The sequence below is a fragment of the Pseudopipra pipra genome, chromosome 8, assembly GCF_036250125.1.
Source record: "Pseudopipra pipra isolate bDixPip1 chromosome 8, bDixPip1.hap1, whole genome shotgun sequence".
In the NCBI taxonomy this organism is placed as follows: Eukaryota; Metazoa; Chordata; class Aves; order Passeriformes; family Pipridae; genus Pseudopipra; species Pseudopipra pipra.
In genome coordinates, this window is record NC_087556.1 from 30592276 (window position 1) to 30607649 (window position 15374).

Sequence of the window (15374 nt, forward strand, 5' to 3'; positions counted from 1 at the left end):
TGCCAGAGCTAATAAGCTCAGGAGAATCACTGTACACCATCCATTTCTGGGAACAGGCCGATATTTTCTAGGACCCATTAATAACTATGACATGATTTATGTACAAGATAAATTCATTTCAATTTCCTTTTTCAATTAATGGCCAATTATTCGAACTCGGCTCAACCAAAAATATTACTCAAGTATCATTAATCTAACAAAAATTAACTTTACTATTCTCTCAGTAATGTGCAGATATAATTTTAAGGTAAAATAACACACTTGAATAACATGTTGTCCACGTGTATTTTTAGGACCACTGCTCCCCACTAGAGCCCCCCATTATACTGGCTCAGATTAATGCTATCAAGCATAATGACTTGAGCAAAGCTCTGTCCTAGATGCCGCTGCAGGCCACCAGTGTTTCGTCTACCTCAGTGTAAGACACGTTTTACATTAAAACAAAACTACTGGTACAGAGTGTGTGAAGTCAAAACAATCAGGGGAAAAAACCAAAAAGCACAACCTTTTCCTACACACCCTGGCAGTGCCCAGACTGTCTTTATGTTAAGTGTTCCCACAGGCTGGTGTCTCCTGTCCCCACAAAGGAGCACTGGGCACTGCTCAGCTGCTGGCCCCCATCCTGCCTAGGGACAGCGCCGTGCCACCTGGAGCAGGGACATGGGCTGGATGGGAGCACCCCAAAGTGCAGCATGGGGCCTGAGGGACAGGCAGCTCCCCACACCCCCGAGGACCTGTGATGGCAGGACACCCACACCGACTGAATGGTGCCTCTATCACCTTTGGCACCCAAAACCTCTTGGCCTCTGTAACCCGAGCACCGGTTTGGCAGGGGTGGGGACAGAAAGCCTGGCAGAAAAAGGCCTGTTACTGCTGTATTCTCCATTTGTATCCTATCTTTGTCCACCTCCAAGGTGGTTATTGAAAAGAAGTTCCATTTCAATCACTATCTCACTGAACCTGTCCTTTGGAAGCAGGGAGCTGTGCGAGCACAGCAGCCTCTCTCCATTCAATCAACTGCTACCAGAAGTACAAAATCCAAAAATGTCAGAAATGGTGGTTTCAAAAAATGTATTTTCCTGGTTTAATTTCAATAAAACTCTGCTATGCAATGAGCTAATTGCAGTGCACTGCACCCTTACTAAGAGGAGGAAGATGGAACTTCAGCACATCACATGTAGAGCCCAATGGCTCTTTGTTCACTGCAAGGTCACCTGTGGGGCTGAGCAGGCAGACAGGCAATGAAGGATTCTGCTTATTTCTTAAAAACAAACCTATATTGGGAAGTAAAGCAATTACCCCACTGGGCTGATGCTTCTACACATCAGCTAAGGGCCGTTCTGACCACATAGCTCCCAACACGCCCACAGAACACTCGAGCTGGTGACCTGCTCACTCTTGGAGGTCTGGTTTGCCAGGACCCTCAGAATTGACTTGATGCACTAAAGATTCTCTCTCAACCTACAGAAACCATGTGTTCAACACAGCAGGGAGGTTTAAGCTACACAGGGGTTTCCTCTGCTTTCTCTGAACAATGAAAAAGAAAAAAAGCATTTCCTAAGCAATATAAAACCTTAATTGAGTACTCAAGAAATCAATAAATACAGGGCACAAACCAACTAGATTTTATCTAGTTGCAATAAAAATGTCACCAATTATACTGACATGTTTTCATACAAAAATAGTTATGGATTTGATGACAACATCAACATATTTCTGGCTGCTATTCAGCTTCAGCATGAATGTTCTTATTCCAGTATGAAAATACCTTATTTACCATTAACTTGGGCTATTTCAGAAGTATCAAAATGTAAAAGTTCAACAAACCCAACTATTTTTGAGTAACTCCTCACATAAGAAAAGTGTCAAGATTTATAATTTACCCCTTCCATGAAATACACCAAGTACAATAAAATTAACATAGAATGTAAATAATGAGATGTTGGGAAAAATCAATACAACTGCAAAGATCTGCTTTATTAAGAGTGAAGTCCATTGAGTGTAGTCACAAACAAATAAAAGCAATGTACTGAATTTCTCAGCTTCTCAGCCTTATTTCACTTTTCTTGTTTCTGTCTTCTCTCTTCACTAAATGTACATTCTCTGACAAGATCTACCTCCTAAGTGACATTTTATATGTCAAAAGAAAGTATCATGCTTTCAAACAAGGACTTACAGGAGGCTGCCTTTCACAAAGCCTTGCCAAGCTGTTCGAGTGTCTGAAACCTCTGGTTAGCATGGGAGCCAGTCTGTCCACACTCATTTGCCATCAGTATTTCCAGTCAGAACTGGGACAGCAGCAGAGCTGCCAGTTTAGTTCATATGAAATTTCTGGGAAGCCCTCATTAGGCCTGCAGGCCTGTCACCCACCAGCCTCATCCATAACTGCTGGGAGCTCTCCAGCACTGCCACCTTCACAGAGCTGACAGGCGTCAGCTCTAATGCAGCCACTCTCTGCCAAGAGATTAATCTTCAGGTAAGTTTTAAATCTGATAAAGCTGTGTTTCTCCAAAGCATGACACAAGCTGCTTCATCCCTGTGCCCCCCGTGACACCTCTGCTGCTCCCAAGGCCTGGCCTTTACCAAAGCCCTGGGTCAGGAGTTGCTGTCCAAAGCTGCCTCCTCCCCAGCCCGACCTGCAGAGCCTGCAAGCTGAGTTTATCTCTGGGACATGGTCTTGCCACCCCAGCACCTTCCTTGGCCATGCACTCACTGCTCAGCCTGGAGGTTACTTTGTGCATGAGTTTAGTAAGTTTTGAGTGGAACAAAATCCCACACAGTCTCATCCTACCACCATTCCCAGCAGAACAAACCCAACCCACCAAAGCTCAGTTCTCTCCCTCGTCACGACTCCTCCCCCTCTTCGAACAAATCCGAAACCTAAAACCAGTCACTTCTATACCAGATTCAGTGTATGTGACCATAAATGACAAATCCTGATATTAAGCTTTATGTCTCTGATTAAGCCAAATGAACCATTTTGATCCTTAATACACACTGAGTTATTGAAGTTTTTAAAACCAAATCACTCCCCTAGAAACACCTCCTTATCACACCGGGTTGTTATTTCTCGTGTGGAACTCACCCCCCTATGCTGCCATGAGCCAGAAACAGAGGCTTTGTGCTGAAGGGACAGGCTGCTGACAGTGCTGTCTCAGACCTGCCTGTCAGTCCTATCACAGGCAAACTGAGTAACTGTGGGCAGCAAAGTCTGGTTTAGCTTTGCAGGAGCCAAGCCAAGGAAAGCCTTACAGAGGAAGTGATGCCAAACCTTCCAGAAAAGGGGATGTGAGAACAGCAGGGCTCAAGGTTAACCAAACTGCAACTGCTTGGGCTTCTCCCTTTCTCAAGAAAATAGCATTATACAATAATATATGTGATAAATGTTTATATTTCAGAGACAGAGAGGTAATAATATAATAACAACAAGGTCACCATCTACTGCCAAGTTTATGCCTTAGAAGGGATGGAAAAAAGCCCACAGAAGTTACAGAACTTTGCAAACACAACTAATGAGGAAACAAGTAGATGCATGACATCGTGCAAGCCAAACCACACTGGAGATAAGACCAAACCTTTACCCTAAATGGACACACCACATGTGAATCCCCCACTCAGGCAGTCACCCAGTGTAAGTTACAAATACACGCACTGAGCAGAGGAGCTGGAGAACTGCCAGCTCAAAGCATGTGTGTAAAACACCATTTCTATGACTCTTTGATTCCTGACAGCAGTTGCAGGAACTGAGTACAAGGACTGTCAGCATTCAGTGTCAGAGAGCAGACTCCAAGAAGTCAGAATGTTAAGGAGCTCAGTATGAAGGTGCAGCCTCTCTCCTTTCTAAGTTTTTGGGCTTTGGTTCCAAGCCACTGCTACTACAGTCTAGCAGGGAAGGTATAAAACACTCCCCTAAGTGTTTTATAAGGGGAGTGTTTTATACTCCTCTCAGTGTACTATCTTCTCAGTGATAGTAACACAAAACATCATTGAATAATCACTCATCTTTTAGGTTTTCCCTTTTCCACACTGAGCTGATTCAGCTCTAAAAGGTTCTTACAGGTTGAAAACAATAGACAGAAAAAACCCAGAAACATCATTCTATGAGACCATCTTTTCACTGTGCTTCTAAAAATTATGATGCAAGACTTAGATTCCAGAACACCTGTACAGTCCAAATGGATCCCAGAATACCTGTGCTGCTTTGCCTTGTCTGTATAGAGACAAAATCACCATGTTTTCTACACTCCTTCTCCACTAGCTCCACTTTCAGGGGTCACATTCCTCCTTGAATGACAGCACTGCACCGGGAGCTTGTTCAAATCTGTCACCACAACCTGTAAATCCTTTCTAGAGTGCTCCCCCCCAACAGTTCAACAGAGGGCAATTTAAACAAATAATAATAATAATAATAATAATAATATGTGTTTGGTTACATTGCTTTCCACAGAAAATAATATTGGTAGAAGCAGTCTTTCCCCCCCCCCTTTATTGAATATATTGACACCTTTAATAAATGAAGAATTAGAAGAAAAAAATATGCAAAGTAGTACTTATGACAGGAAAGGGAGAAATACAAAGGTTGTTGGGGAATACTGCAAGAAAACACATTGGCTAGAAAATAATGCTGGTATGTGAAACAAGAAGGCATGTTATCTCTTGAACTGGGAACTTTGCAAAATACAGAGTTCTTCACAGAGACACAAAGAGCACATACTCTATGACTGGTATTCTTGTCAGCTTCTGTAACAGCCCTTTTATTCAACATAGTGGCATAAAAAATAAACGTACCTCATGCTAAATAAAACAACTTCAATATTATAAAGTACTGTGGTCATCTTTAAAAAGAAGTTGCATTTTGTTATAGATTGCATTAGTCTTCTATGTTGTTTCCCAAATTAAGATCACAGATAATTATCCTTTTGTCCTGTATCACAGAAAGGTCTCAGCTGGAAGGGACTTCTAGACCTCATCTGGCTGAAGGTCAATCAGGTAATGCAGTTCCCCTGCCCACACCAGGAGGCACCTGCTGCAGGACCCCGCAGGGTCTCTGCCAGGGCGTGGGTTTATCTGGATGCAGCTCTGACCTGTGAGTGACTCCAAAACATGCAGCTCTGTCCTACTGCCCTTCACCTACTGGCACTTTCTGAAACCTTCAGAAGACAGTTTCCACGTTACTGGCTGAGGCTTGTCCCACTAAGGCTCAATAAAGTTCATAATCTTGTTTTTCTCTTCTTTGATGAGGAAGAGAAAATAACACTGATGCCTCCCCTCCAGTTCCACGCTAGCTAGGTTTCTAGCCAGAGTAATTAAAAAAAGGAATAAATAAGAACCTGTCCAGGTTCTTATCCTCCAAACTTATATGCCTCCAAGCTGGGGTTTGTGTGCGTGCCAGGGGATGGTTTCTCCTTGTCCGAACTGTGTCACAGGCACTGTATTTGGCCACTGGGCAGCACCACCTCTGGTGCCAGAGAGAGCCCAGAGGCACTGGGGAGCCAGGCTCCTCTGAGGAGCATCCTGGGGGAGAAGGAAGTTGCTGCCCCAGGGAGAGGGCAGATGTCACTATTCACCTCCAAAGGGCTGTTCTTTCCTGTACAACCCAGCAGTGACCACCCGGACAAAGAGCAGACGTGTTGGCACAACACACAGCCCTGGCGACGGCCACACGAGCCCTCCTGCTCTGCAGGAAAGGCAGTCCTGCACACATGGATTTATGTGTACCTAAACACCACTCATGTGCTAGTGCAAACCTGTGCTCTGGCTCTTCACACTGTGCCCCAGGCCAGCGGGGCTGTGAGCCAGCTCAGGAGATCCCCGACAGCAGCCCTGAGCCCTTACCAGCACCGTCACCAGCTCACTGGCACCACCTCACACTGCCAGACACTGCCAGGCTCTGGAATGGGAGGTGACTCCCATGGCAGGAGCCACCAAGGTTAGTTATTGGAGGAAAAAAAGGCCTTTGACGATCATTTTAAACAAAAGCCTGTGCATACTGATATTCTACTCATTTCAGACGGATGCACCCCTGTGAGACCAGCACGTACGCATTCCACGGAGTAAACGCTCTGAGTAAAGATGTAATCATCATCAGGATGGAAACAGCTCATATTCCCACATGGGTCAAAACCCCCAAATCGAAGAAATTCACCTTTGGTTGAACTGAACTTGTGAGATAAAGAAATTTACCGTGAAATGCTCCTGTGATTTATAGTTCTCATCCAGGTAAACTCGAGCTCTGTTGTAATCTTTCATTGCATCACTTGATAACAATTCTCTGAAAGAGAAAGAAGAGATTGAACATGTAAAGGGAGGTGCAACGGTACGGCATTGCCTCGGCATTGCTCTGTGCTGTGATGTTCCCAGCATCACTCAAAGGAACCCCCGGGGGGAATTCCATGGGCAGAGGTGTCCCCGGCACAGCCACCTGCCCGGACACTCTAAAGCTCCCATGGTCAGCGGCACCTCCGACGTAGATCTTGAGTTCCTCAGCGCCGTTTGGACACGGCTGGGAAGGACGCGGGCCACCGATGCCCACAAAACTCCGTGTATTTGGGTAATTTGTGCCGAAGGCCCCGCGGTCCCAGCGTTACCCCATCCCCGCCGCTGCACCGCCGCCCGCCGCCCGCAGAGGGCGCGCGCGGTCCCGGCTCGTCCCCGCACGCCCCCGTTCGCTCCCATCTCCCGGGGATTTGGAGGCGATAAATTAAAACATTCCCGGGGGAAGCTCCGCGGTTCCGCCGGTGACTGATCACTTCTGCCCTTGTCCCCGGCTCCGGGGGCGCCCGGCCAGGGCCCCCCAACACTTACTTCACGAACTTGTCCACGTGAGACATGGAAGCTTCATAGTTTTTCCCTCCGAATTCTTGACAGTGTAAAGCCATGAAGTGGGGTTTGTGTGCATGGACGACCTGGAACAGAGAGAAAAGCCAGTTTTAACAAAGCTGTGTCCGCAGCTCTGGTCACACAGCATGAAGGACACACATCCAGGTGTGTCCCCTGGATGGAGAGGGCTGGCAGCTGCTACCTGAGAGGTAACTGGCACAACAGCAATAAGCAGCAAGGGGAGCATCATTTGCTATCCACATAAAAGACATAATACACAGTAATTATCTCAAGTGTTCTAAGTTAATATTTTCCTTTTTAACTATAAATTAGTTCCTAGGGATTTAAAATACAAATAAACTCTTTCAACTCCCCTCAAAGAGGACCTGATGTCATTAAGATGATCAAAACATCTCCTTGTCTGGGAGGTGGAAGAGTTCAAACACCTCAATTAAATTAAGTGGGTTTCTTTCCACTTTTACAAAATTTCCCAATGCTGATTAGCTGTTGTGTTTGATATTTTTATCTACAGAGTATCTTATTTACAAAAGTATTTAAATAACACACACACTATGGTACACACACATATCTAACACACGAGGCACAGAAATCCATCATGCTATTCCAGGTATTAGTCTTGTACACTGCAAATATCTTAGATACTAAGCAGTCAGCACTAGGATGCAATTACCATACCAAAAACCTAGAATGCTTCTGTCTCGCAGCATGCATCAAATCAAATGTTTATAAATCAAGTGTTTATAAATTTGCTGCTGCTTTGAACACCCATTCCATGTTAATCTGTCCTACGGAATTCTCTCTATGTTGTCTCTATTCAGCACTTTAAACACCACATCCAAAATGTTTCTGTGTTGATACTGAGTCTCTACAACTTGTATTCCACTTCTTACTGTAAATTAACAGACACGAGCTGCAGAACTACTTCCATTCTAAAAGGGAACAGTCTGAAACGATAAATGATGCGCCAGTGCAAGCACATGGGGAGAGAACACGCTAAAATCTGAAATAGGATTCCCTGACTTCTGAAAGGTGGCCCTGGGCAGCTCCAGCCAGCACAGGCCCACGCTGTCCGTGCAGCCACTGGGAGGAAGAACAGCTGGTTTCCACCAGCTGCTCCCAGCAGAATCATAAACCAGCTGCCCTGTGCAGGCCTTGGCTGCAGGCTCGGGTGCTCCACATGTGGGGGGCACAGCACCTCTCCTGCTTGTACTGGGGCAGAGTCGTGTGGGAGGTGGGCATGGGGACTGGAGAGCTCTCCCTTCAACACACCCCAGGGAAGGACAGCTGAAAAAACAGTGATTTCTTTCCCTTTGTACTCATTGCCTACCCTACAACTCTGAAAACGTACAGACGTGGTAAACCACTGCAGTCTTGCTTTTAATTATGGAAATCAAAAGTGATTAATATTACTGTTAAAAGGTCTTTTCTCATTCCATACCCCTGCCATGGACAGGGACACCTTCCACTAGACCAGGTTGCTTCAAGCCCCATCCAAACTGGCCTGGAATGCTTCCAGGGATGGGACACCCCAACTGGAAGTTGTGGATGTTTCTTTTAAACCACAGCGGAGACAAACTGCCATTTGATCTGATGACAGAGTACAAAATCCCTCATTCTCAACTGCACAAATAATCTCATTAGACAATCAAGCTCAAAGACAATGAACTAAAGATCAGCAAAATCCAAAGTACAGCAGCTTAGCATTGAGCCAGAAGCAGTCACAGGGTCCTGCTTTGAGCTGCCACCTTCTCATGACAGCACAGCTGCCCTGCTTGGGGATGTCCTGCAGCAGGGAGGGCCCATGGGCACCGGCAGGAGACAGTGCCAGTCCCTGCTGGAGCCTCCTCGGAGCACACGCCCACGTGTCCATCAGGCACAAGAGGGCAAGGTGACAGTGAGGTGTGTCACCAGCTGGTGGCATATCCTTCCTCGGGGACATCCCTGGAACACTGCTCTCCATCAGTGCCCGGAGCAGTCCCTGTCAGTGGGAGCAGCTGGGGGTGCCAGGGCCAGCAGCAGAGGGGGTGGTGGGACAGGCAGCCACAGAGTTCAGCGAGGGGAGGCCTGGCAGCAGCTCAAGCACACCAGAGCCAAGGGGAACCCGGAGTACCACTGTGTCCAGGTCCCAGGGAGTTACAGCGTTGCCAATCTACACTGGGTCAGCCTCAAGGACAGAAGGAATGTCCTGCTGTGGGCCTCCGAGTGACTTCAGACAGTTACTTCCTCCTCTGTACCTCAGCTTCCCCATCAATGAAACACATCTTGGCACTGACCTGCTCACTGAAGCACTCTGAAAGGAGCTGCTGTCAGTGTTACAGGTAAATACTCCCACTCAGGTGCTTGAGGATCTTTGAGCACTTTCATTAGCTCATTAATGCTGTTCTCTGCCAACAGGAATATCAGAAATCTTGCTTTAAAACAGACCATCATTGTTAGGGACCAAGAATGAGCCAGAGCAGGACTCAAAGGAAAGTCTAATTAAAAAAAAACCAAAAACAGCAAGCAGGTGACAGACCAGCTGGCTAAAAAAATCCCTGAACTACAAGAAATGATACCCAACTGGGACATACTTTTCCTCTGATGCATACTTCCCATAACTATGAAAGCTTACATTAGTACTAGTTGATTTTACAGGTTTACAAACAGCTAAGAGAAAGCTGCTGAGAAAGCATCCCTGTATAGATACTCCCTCTTTTCTTCCCAAGGTGCTGCCCAAGGGACCACAGACACCAGCCTGTCGTCACAGAGTGCAGCAGCAGCGAAGGACTATGGAGCATCCTTACTTTACCTGGTTGGTTCACTTTGTTCACTACCTGCAGAGAAATACTAACCAAACACAGCCCACGGAGTGGAACTTCAGAACAGAGCTCATCTGTGGCTCCCCAACACAATGCCACCCCAATTCCCCATCTGCTTTATTGCTCCAAATCAGTTTTGGACTCTACATCCTGATCTCATCTATTTGGATGGCTCTGTGAAGTTACCATCATCAGAAAACAGTTGTAATTATTTAATCTTGTAGTCCAACCATTCTCACTGTTCCAGGGCAATGCACCCAGTAACATCAACTGTGGGCACAGCAGAACCAGCACCGTGTTACTCATTTTAACTACGACAAGTTTGCTTCAGTATGGGCTCTTCGTACACAGCTAATCAAACTAATGAACTGGTAAGACAAAAAAAGTAAAATAAACAATTTCATGTAAGATCTAGGCATAAACTATCTCACATTCACGATCAGTTACAGGGAGCCCTGAATAGGGAAGTCCTGCCTTGAGAGAACACTGCAGAACAATTCCACTGTGCTGCAGCAGCCACAGAAAACACTCCCAGTCTCTGAAGTGAGATGCAGAACACAGGTTTTTTGGTTTGCATTTAAATCCTTGAGAACCTGAAATCACAGCCGGTATTAAAAAAACCCCAAGGAAAACAAAGAAACCAAAAAACCTTATATTGATGAGGATATATCCATGGGGAAGCAGCATTGGCTTAGTAGAGGTTGTCATAGCATTCCTCGCAGGTTTAACCACTAAAGCATACCTGAATATTAGTTATGTCTTCTCATATAATAAAACTCCTCCAACTAAGAGCAAATTGGCTCCGCTTCATTACCTTTTACTAGTTTTCTACTCTTATGGAAGAACAAACAGTACATAATAATGAGTAATGAATACTTCAGAGCAGAAAACTCCCAGTTGCCAGAGGTTAAAGATCACACACGAGACCAACATAAACACGTAATTTGCATTCGCGGCAGCACAACGTTGTTACGCAGTTGGGCATTATTTTCAATTTCTGGATACACAAAAATAGCATAAAGGAAGCCACAATCAGGAGTTATTTTAAGGGATGTGGGTAACTGAGCAAGGTGCTCCAACATAGTTGAATGAATATAAAACTGGTGAAAAGTACAAATCTGACACCTTCCCACTGCTACTGTTTCGGAGAGGGGACAGGGAGGGGACCCTGGCAGTGGGGATGCCCTGAGCCCAGAGTGCCACAGGCCAGGGAGGGTCAGGGTCTGCTGAAGCTGGGGCAGGAGCCACTGGCCAGGCCTCCCACAGAGGGCAGTGTGGGCACCGGAGCGAGGGGACCAGGCTCAGACCCCAGGCACAAGAGGAGCCTGAGCCTTCACTGTCCATACACAGGACTGCTCAAAAAAATTAACAAAGCATGAGCTTTAGCTTCCTTTGAACTGTGAAATATGTACAAGTCAATTTATCATGTGTGGTCTCAAAGCACTCCAAGTCTTTTCAATTTCTGTAAGTCTGAAGAAATGAAAAAAAGGCACTCCCAGGGAATGCACACCCAGAGACCAGTGGTGCTGCTCCAGCAGCTCAGGCCCCCATCCCTACCCTGGACACAGGCCATGTATTTGAACCAACCAGAAAACCCTCAAATGGCCCCACTTGAGGAAAAGCTTCAGGAGAGAAGAAAAAGAAATATCCACAACTTCCAGTCCTCTGAAAAAGGGCCGAGACCTCAGCTCACAAGAGCTGCTGGGGGCTGCAGCAGAGCTTTTGGTTAATCACCTTCTCTAATAAAACAAACAGCATTAAGTCCACTAAAATAATTAAGCAACAACCTTTGAGTGGCTAGGTGGGTTTTTGTTGTATTTTGGGGTTTTTTGTTTGGTTGGCTTGAGGGTTATTTGTTTGTTTTTTTTTTTTTTCTTCCTTCTTCTCTCTTTCCCAAGTAACACATCGAGTTCCCACGCAGCAATACCAAGATGACCTTTAGCTTTTAGGTAAACTTTTCACTTCTGTATAACTACAAGTAAATGCTCAAAATACTCTCAAACACATCAGGCAACATGGAAAATTGCACTAGGGGAAAAGAGCCCTCTGCCTCCAGGTTTGCATCTAAAATGACCGTCTGCCTCGAACACAACACAAAAGGACTGTTACTAAAATTAGTGAAGGTTTGCAATAGCTCCAGCTCCTGAACTCTTCCTGCCCAGTGCAGCTGGAGAAAGGACAAGGCATGGAGAAGGAGGAGGTGAAAAGGAAAAAAAGCCCTAAGTAAATAAAGAAGTCAATAAAAGTCCTTTCTCTGCTCTCCTACACCCCCCCTTGCAAACAGCTTCCTCCATGCTCTTAAAGCTTCTTATTCCCCTGTACATTTTCCTGTGCACTGACATGGAGGCTGTGAGCCGGGGCACAGGCACTTTGCATGAGTGGGACAAAATTCTGATGTGCACATTCTGTGAATATTCTCATTTGCACAGCAGCTAGTTCATCAAATCATCCCATTTCTTGATAAGCACCTAACTCTTCCCCATCACACATAAAATGCTCCAACCCACTGTTCTCAGGGATTTTCCACTCTTTCCCAACAGCCCCTTCCCTCTTTGTTTCTGAGACAGGTTCTTGGGGTAAGACAATTTTTACTGGAAAGAGGGCTAGAGTCCAAATTAAACTATTTCAGACCCAAGTCTGACACCTCTTGCAGGCCACCAGTCACAGGAGAAAACACCCGAAGCAAGGACACTCTTGGCAGGCAAAGTGCCTTCTCTGCTCACCTCTGCCTAATATTTAGGTGATGTTTAGCAGAACAGCTGCTTGGCGTTTGTTCTCCTCCTTTAAGCTGCTGCCCCTAAGTGTCTTCCTTTATATACATGTAATGAGAATACAAAACCTAGGGCTTGTCCCATAAGGAAAAGGGTTACAGAGCCCCAAGGCAAATACCACATACTGACCCTTGGGATCAAATGGAAAAAGCAGAGCAGCAAGGAGGAAAAGCTCTGCTATAAATGTAGCATTGGGAAACAGGCAAGTCTGAGGTCCAGCCCATCTTTCCTCCTTGGATCCAGTGGTCAGCAGTGCCTCACGGCCACCAGCTACTCCAGCAGTCCCTGACTTAGTTGGGAAAGGCCCCACTAGCATGGGTTGCAGATGGCCCAACCCTGGCATTGTTCAAGGCCAGGTTGGATAAGGCGTTGAGCAGCCCAGTCTAATGGGAGGTGTCCCTGGCCATGGCAGGGGGAGTTGGGACTAGATAATCTTTAAGGTCCTTTCCAACTCTTAACATTCTATGATTCTATGAAATATCTGGGACTGAGTCCAGCTGAACTCCTGTTTCATTCAGTTTTACTCTTCCTTGGGGGAAAAGTAGCAACTAGTAGTGAACTGGTAGAAAATTACCCCTTAAATCAATTTTAAACTACTCAGTCACCTGTCACCCAAATGCAGGCTCCACTTCTATAGGACTGCAGATGGATGAATCCAAGGCAACCAGATCAGACAGGACAACACCTCTCAGCTACATCCAACTGTGCTGTCAACGGCAGTGACCAGACAGCTCGTGGCTCTCTGGGCGGGGAGCTGCTGATAAAACCAGCTCTGAAAGGGTCTTTGAAGTAATTTTTTTTCCTGTTTGTATTTCTTGACAAACTGTTTAATGGAACAGCATGAGATCTTCCATATTTTTCATGTTAATAATGTAGGATATTTGTAGATCAATGGCAGAAGTTTAAAAAATTTAGTATGTGACATTTTAACGTTATTTTAGCCCTCCATATGCTGCCATGTCCTCAGAAACGCATATGGCAAGTAAATCAGTGATAATACGTGACTTGTATACACCCATCACAGCAATTAAAATCCCTTATTTTAATTTACTGGAACTTAAAAACAAGCTCCCAAAATGCTCTGTAACTGGTACACTCTCTGACATCAACTGAAAGACATTACAGGTTTAATTTCTAGAAACGTTTTAAACTAAGAGTGGTAGTGGTGCTTCCTTTACCGTGGAGAACATTTTGACTACTTACACAAGGAGCTCATCCTCTGAAGTTATGCAAACTGCCCTGACACAACTACATATGCAAATTAAATTCCTCAGAAGAATGGAAAAAACTGTGGTCTGCGGTTTATCTGGTTTCAAGTTTACAAAGAAACACTAAGAGTCATTTTCCAGTGATGATGTTGAACCTCAGTTTGCAGGGTTTGTGCAGAGCGCGTGTGGAATTAAATGCAACGATCCCCCCTGAAGCTGTACGTTCACTGGGTAGCTCTGCAGCCTGGGTTGGGATGGTGCTAAGTGACTTTTGGTACAGCCATGTTCATCTCTTCCCTAAGGAGCTTTTTATCAAGTTTTGTTCCACTTCCTACTGTGCTGGAGAGCGTGGTGTGAGCAGTCACCCTGTGCAGGGACCCAGAGGGGAAGTAGGATAAGGCCCACAGGGCACAGCTGGCACTGACTACACACAGCACTGTCAGCCTTGTCCTGGCTACTCTTCCTCTCTTTTTAAAGCACAGCTTTCAGACTGCAGGGACAGAGGGCAGAGGCACGGAGAGGGAGAGGGGACGTTGCAGAGCCCCCGCAGCTGAGGGACAGGCTCGGATCTGCCTCAGTGACACTTTCCCTCCACCAGACCCTGCCCTCGACTGGCCCCATGGAGAGTTAATGGATCACCTTCTTCCTGTTTGGAATTCTCTACACACAATGTTCATTGGACCAAAGACAGACCACATCCAGTCACATGTCAGTGGTCCCTGCCCTAAGACAGCAGCAGCTCATTCTATTCCCCTCCTCTTCCTGTTTTCCACAAACTACTCAGAAGCATTTCCATAGCACTCATCCTACTTCAGTAAACAAGTGAACAGAGAAGGATTCTCCTCAATAAAGATATATAATGTAATATATGTATATAAGTATATAATATATGTATATAATATATGTATATAAGTATATAATGTATGTATATAAGATATATATCGTGATGCTGAAAAATATGCAACCATCTGAAAAAAATAGAAAATGAAATAAAGAGAGTTCTGTTTATTTGTATTTCTCTTCAGGAAGAGTTTTTCCTGAAGTCGTGGAGGGCTGGAATCAAAGCTGGCTGAGATGCCTGTGCAGTGCAAGCACCATGTACATACAGCAGTAATTAACCAAGATGGAAGAAGAAAAATAAACAGATGAATCGGAACTTGGCAGATACTGAAGAATGCAGGACTGATTAATGCACCTCAGATATTTGCAAATCCTTTCCATTGGCCAGAAAAAGCAAACTGCAGTATTTTACACAATACAATAAAGGTCCCAGGTTGCACCAGTAACCAGAGATTGTAAAGAAGTACAGGATGTGATCAGTTACTAAAAGCAAAAGATAAGATACTGCTAATGATCTTTGCTGCACATAGTTTCACTTTAAAACTTGAAAAACACGATTTTGTTGCTTTAACCATTTTTCTATAGGAGAAATTGGACTGAATAAAGAAATCTTATGGCCCTTCAGTACCACATGGTTCCTTTCAGTGGCCAGGTTGGACAGGGCTTGGAGCAACATGGTCTAGTGGAAGGTGCCCCTGTCCATGGCAGAAGGTGGAACAAGACAGGCTTTAAGGTCCTTTCCAACTCAAACCATTCTGTGAGTCTGTGACTCTCAGACTCTCAGTTGTGGTAGCTGTGGCACCAGCTCTTGGAGTGACCCAGCGCTTGTGCTGCTTTTCCCAGGGATGACACCTTCGAGCCCCACCAGTGCTCATTTCCTGTTGTTTATTTCCATGTTTCTGTATGAAGTTTGCTAC

The 15374-nt window shown here is 45.4% G+C and overlaps 1 protein-coding gene across 3 annotated transcripts in view; it reads right to left on the reverse strand.

Moving 5' to 3' along the window:
• The window catches only part of INPP5A (inositol polyphosphate-5-phosphatase A), a 187903-nt gene that overhangs the window by 125647 nt on the left and 46882 nt on the right, over window positions 1-15374 (reverse strand). For all 3 annotated transcript variants that reach the window (XM_064663456.1, XM_064663455.1, XM_064663454.1), the window contains exons 3-4: window positions 6805-6905; window positions 6184-6271 (exon numbers count right to left, since the gene is read on the reverse strand). In XM_064663456.1, the coding sequence (XP_064519526.1) occupies window positions 6184-6271; window positions 6805-6905 (189 nt within the window). The remainder of the gene's footprint in view (window positions 1-6183; window positions 6272-6804; window positions 6906-15374) is intronic.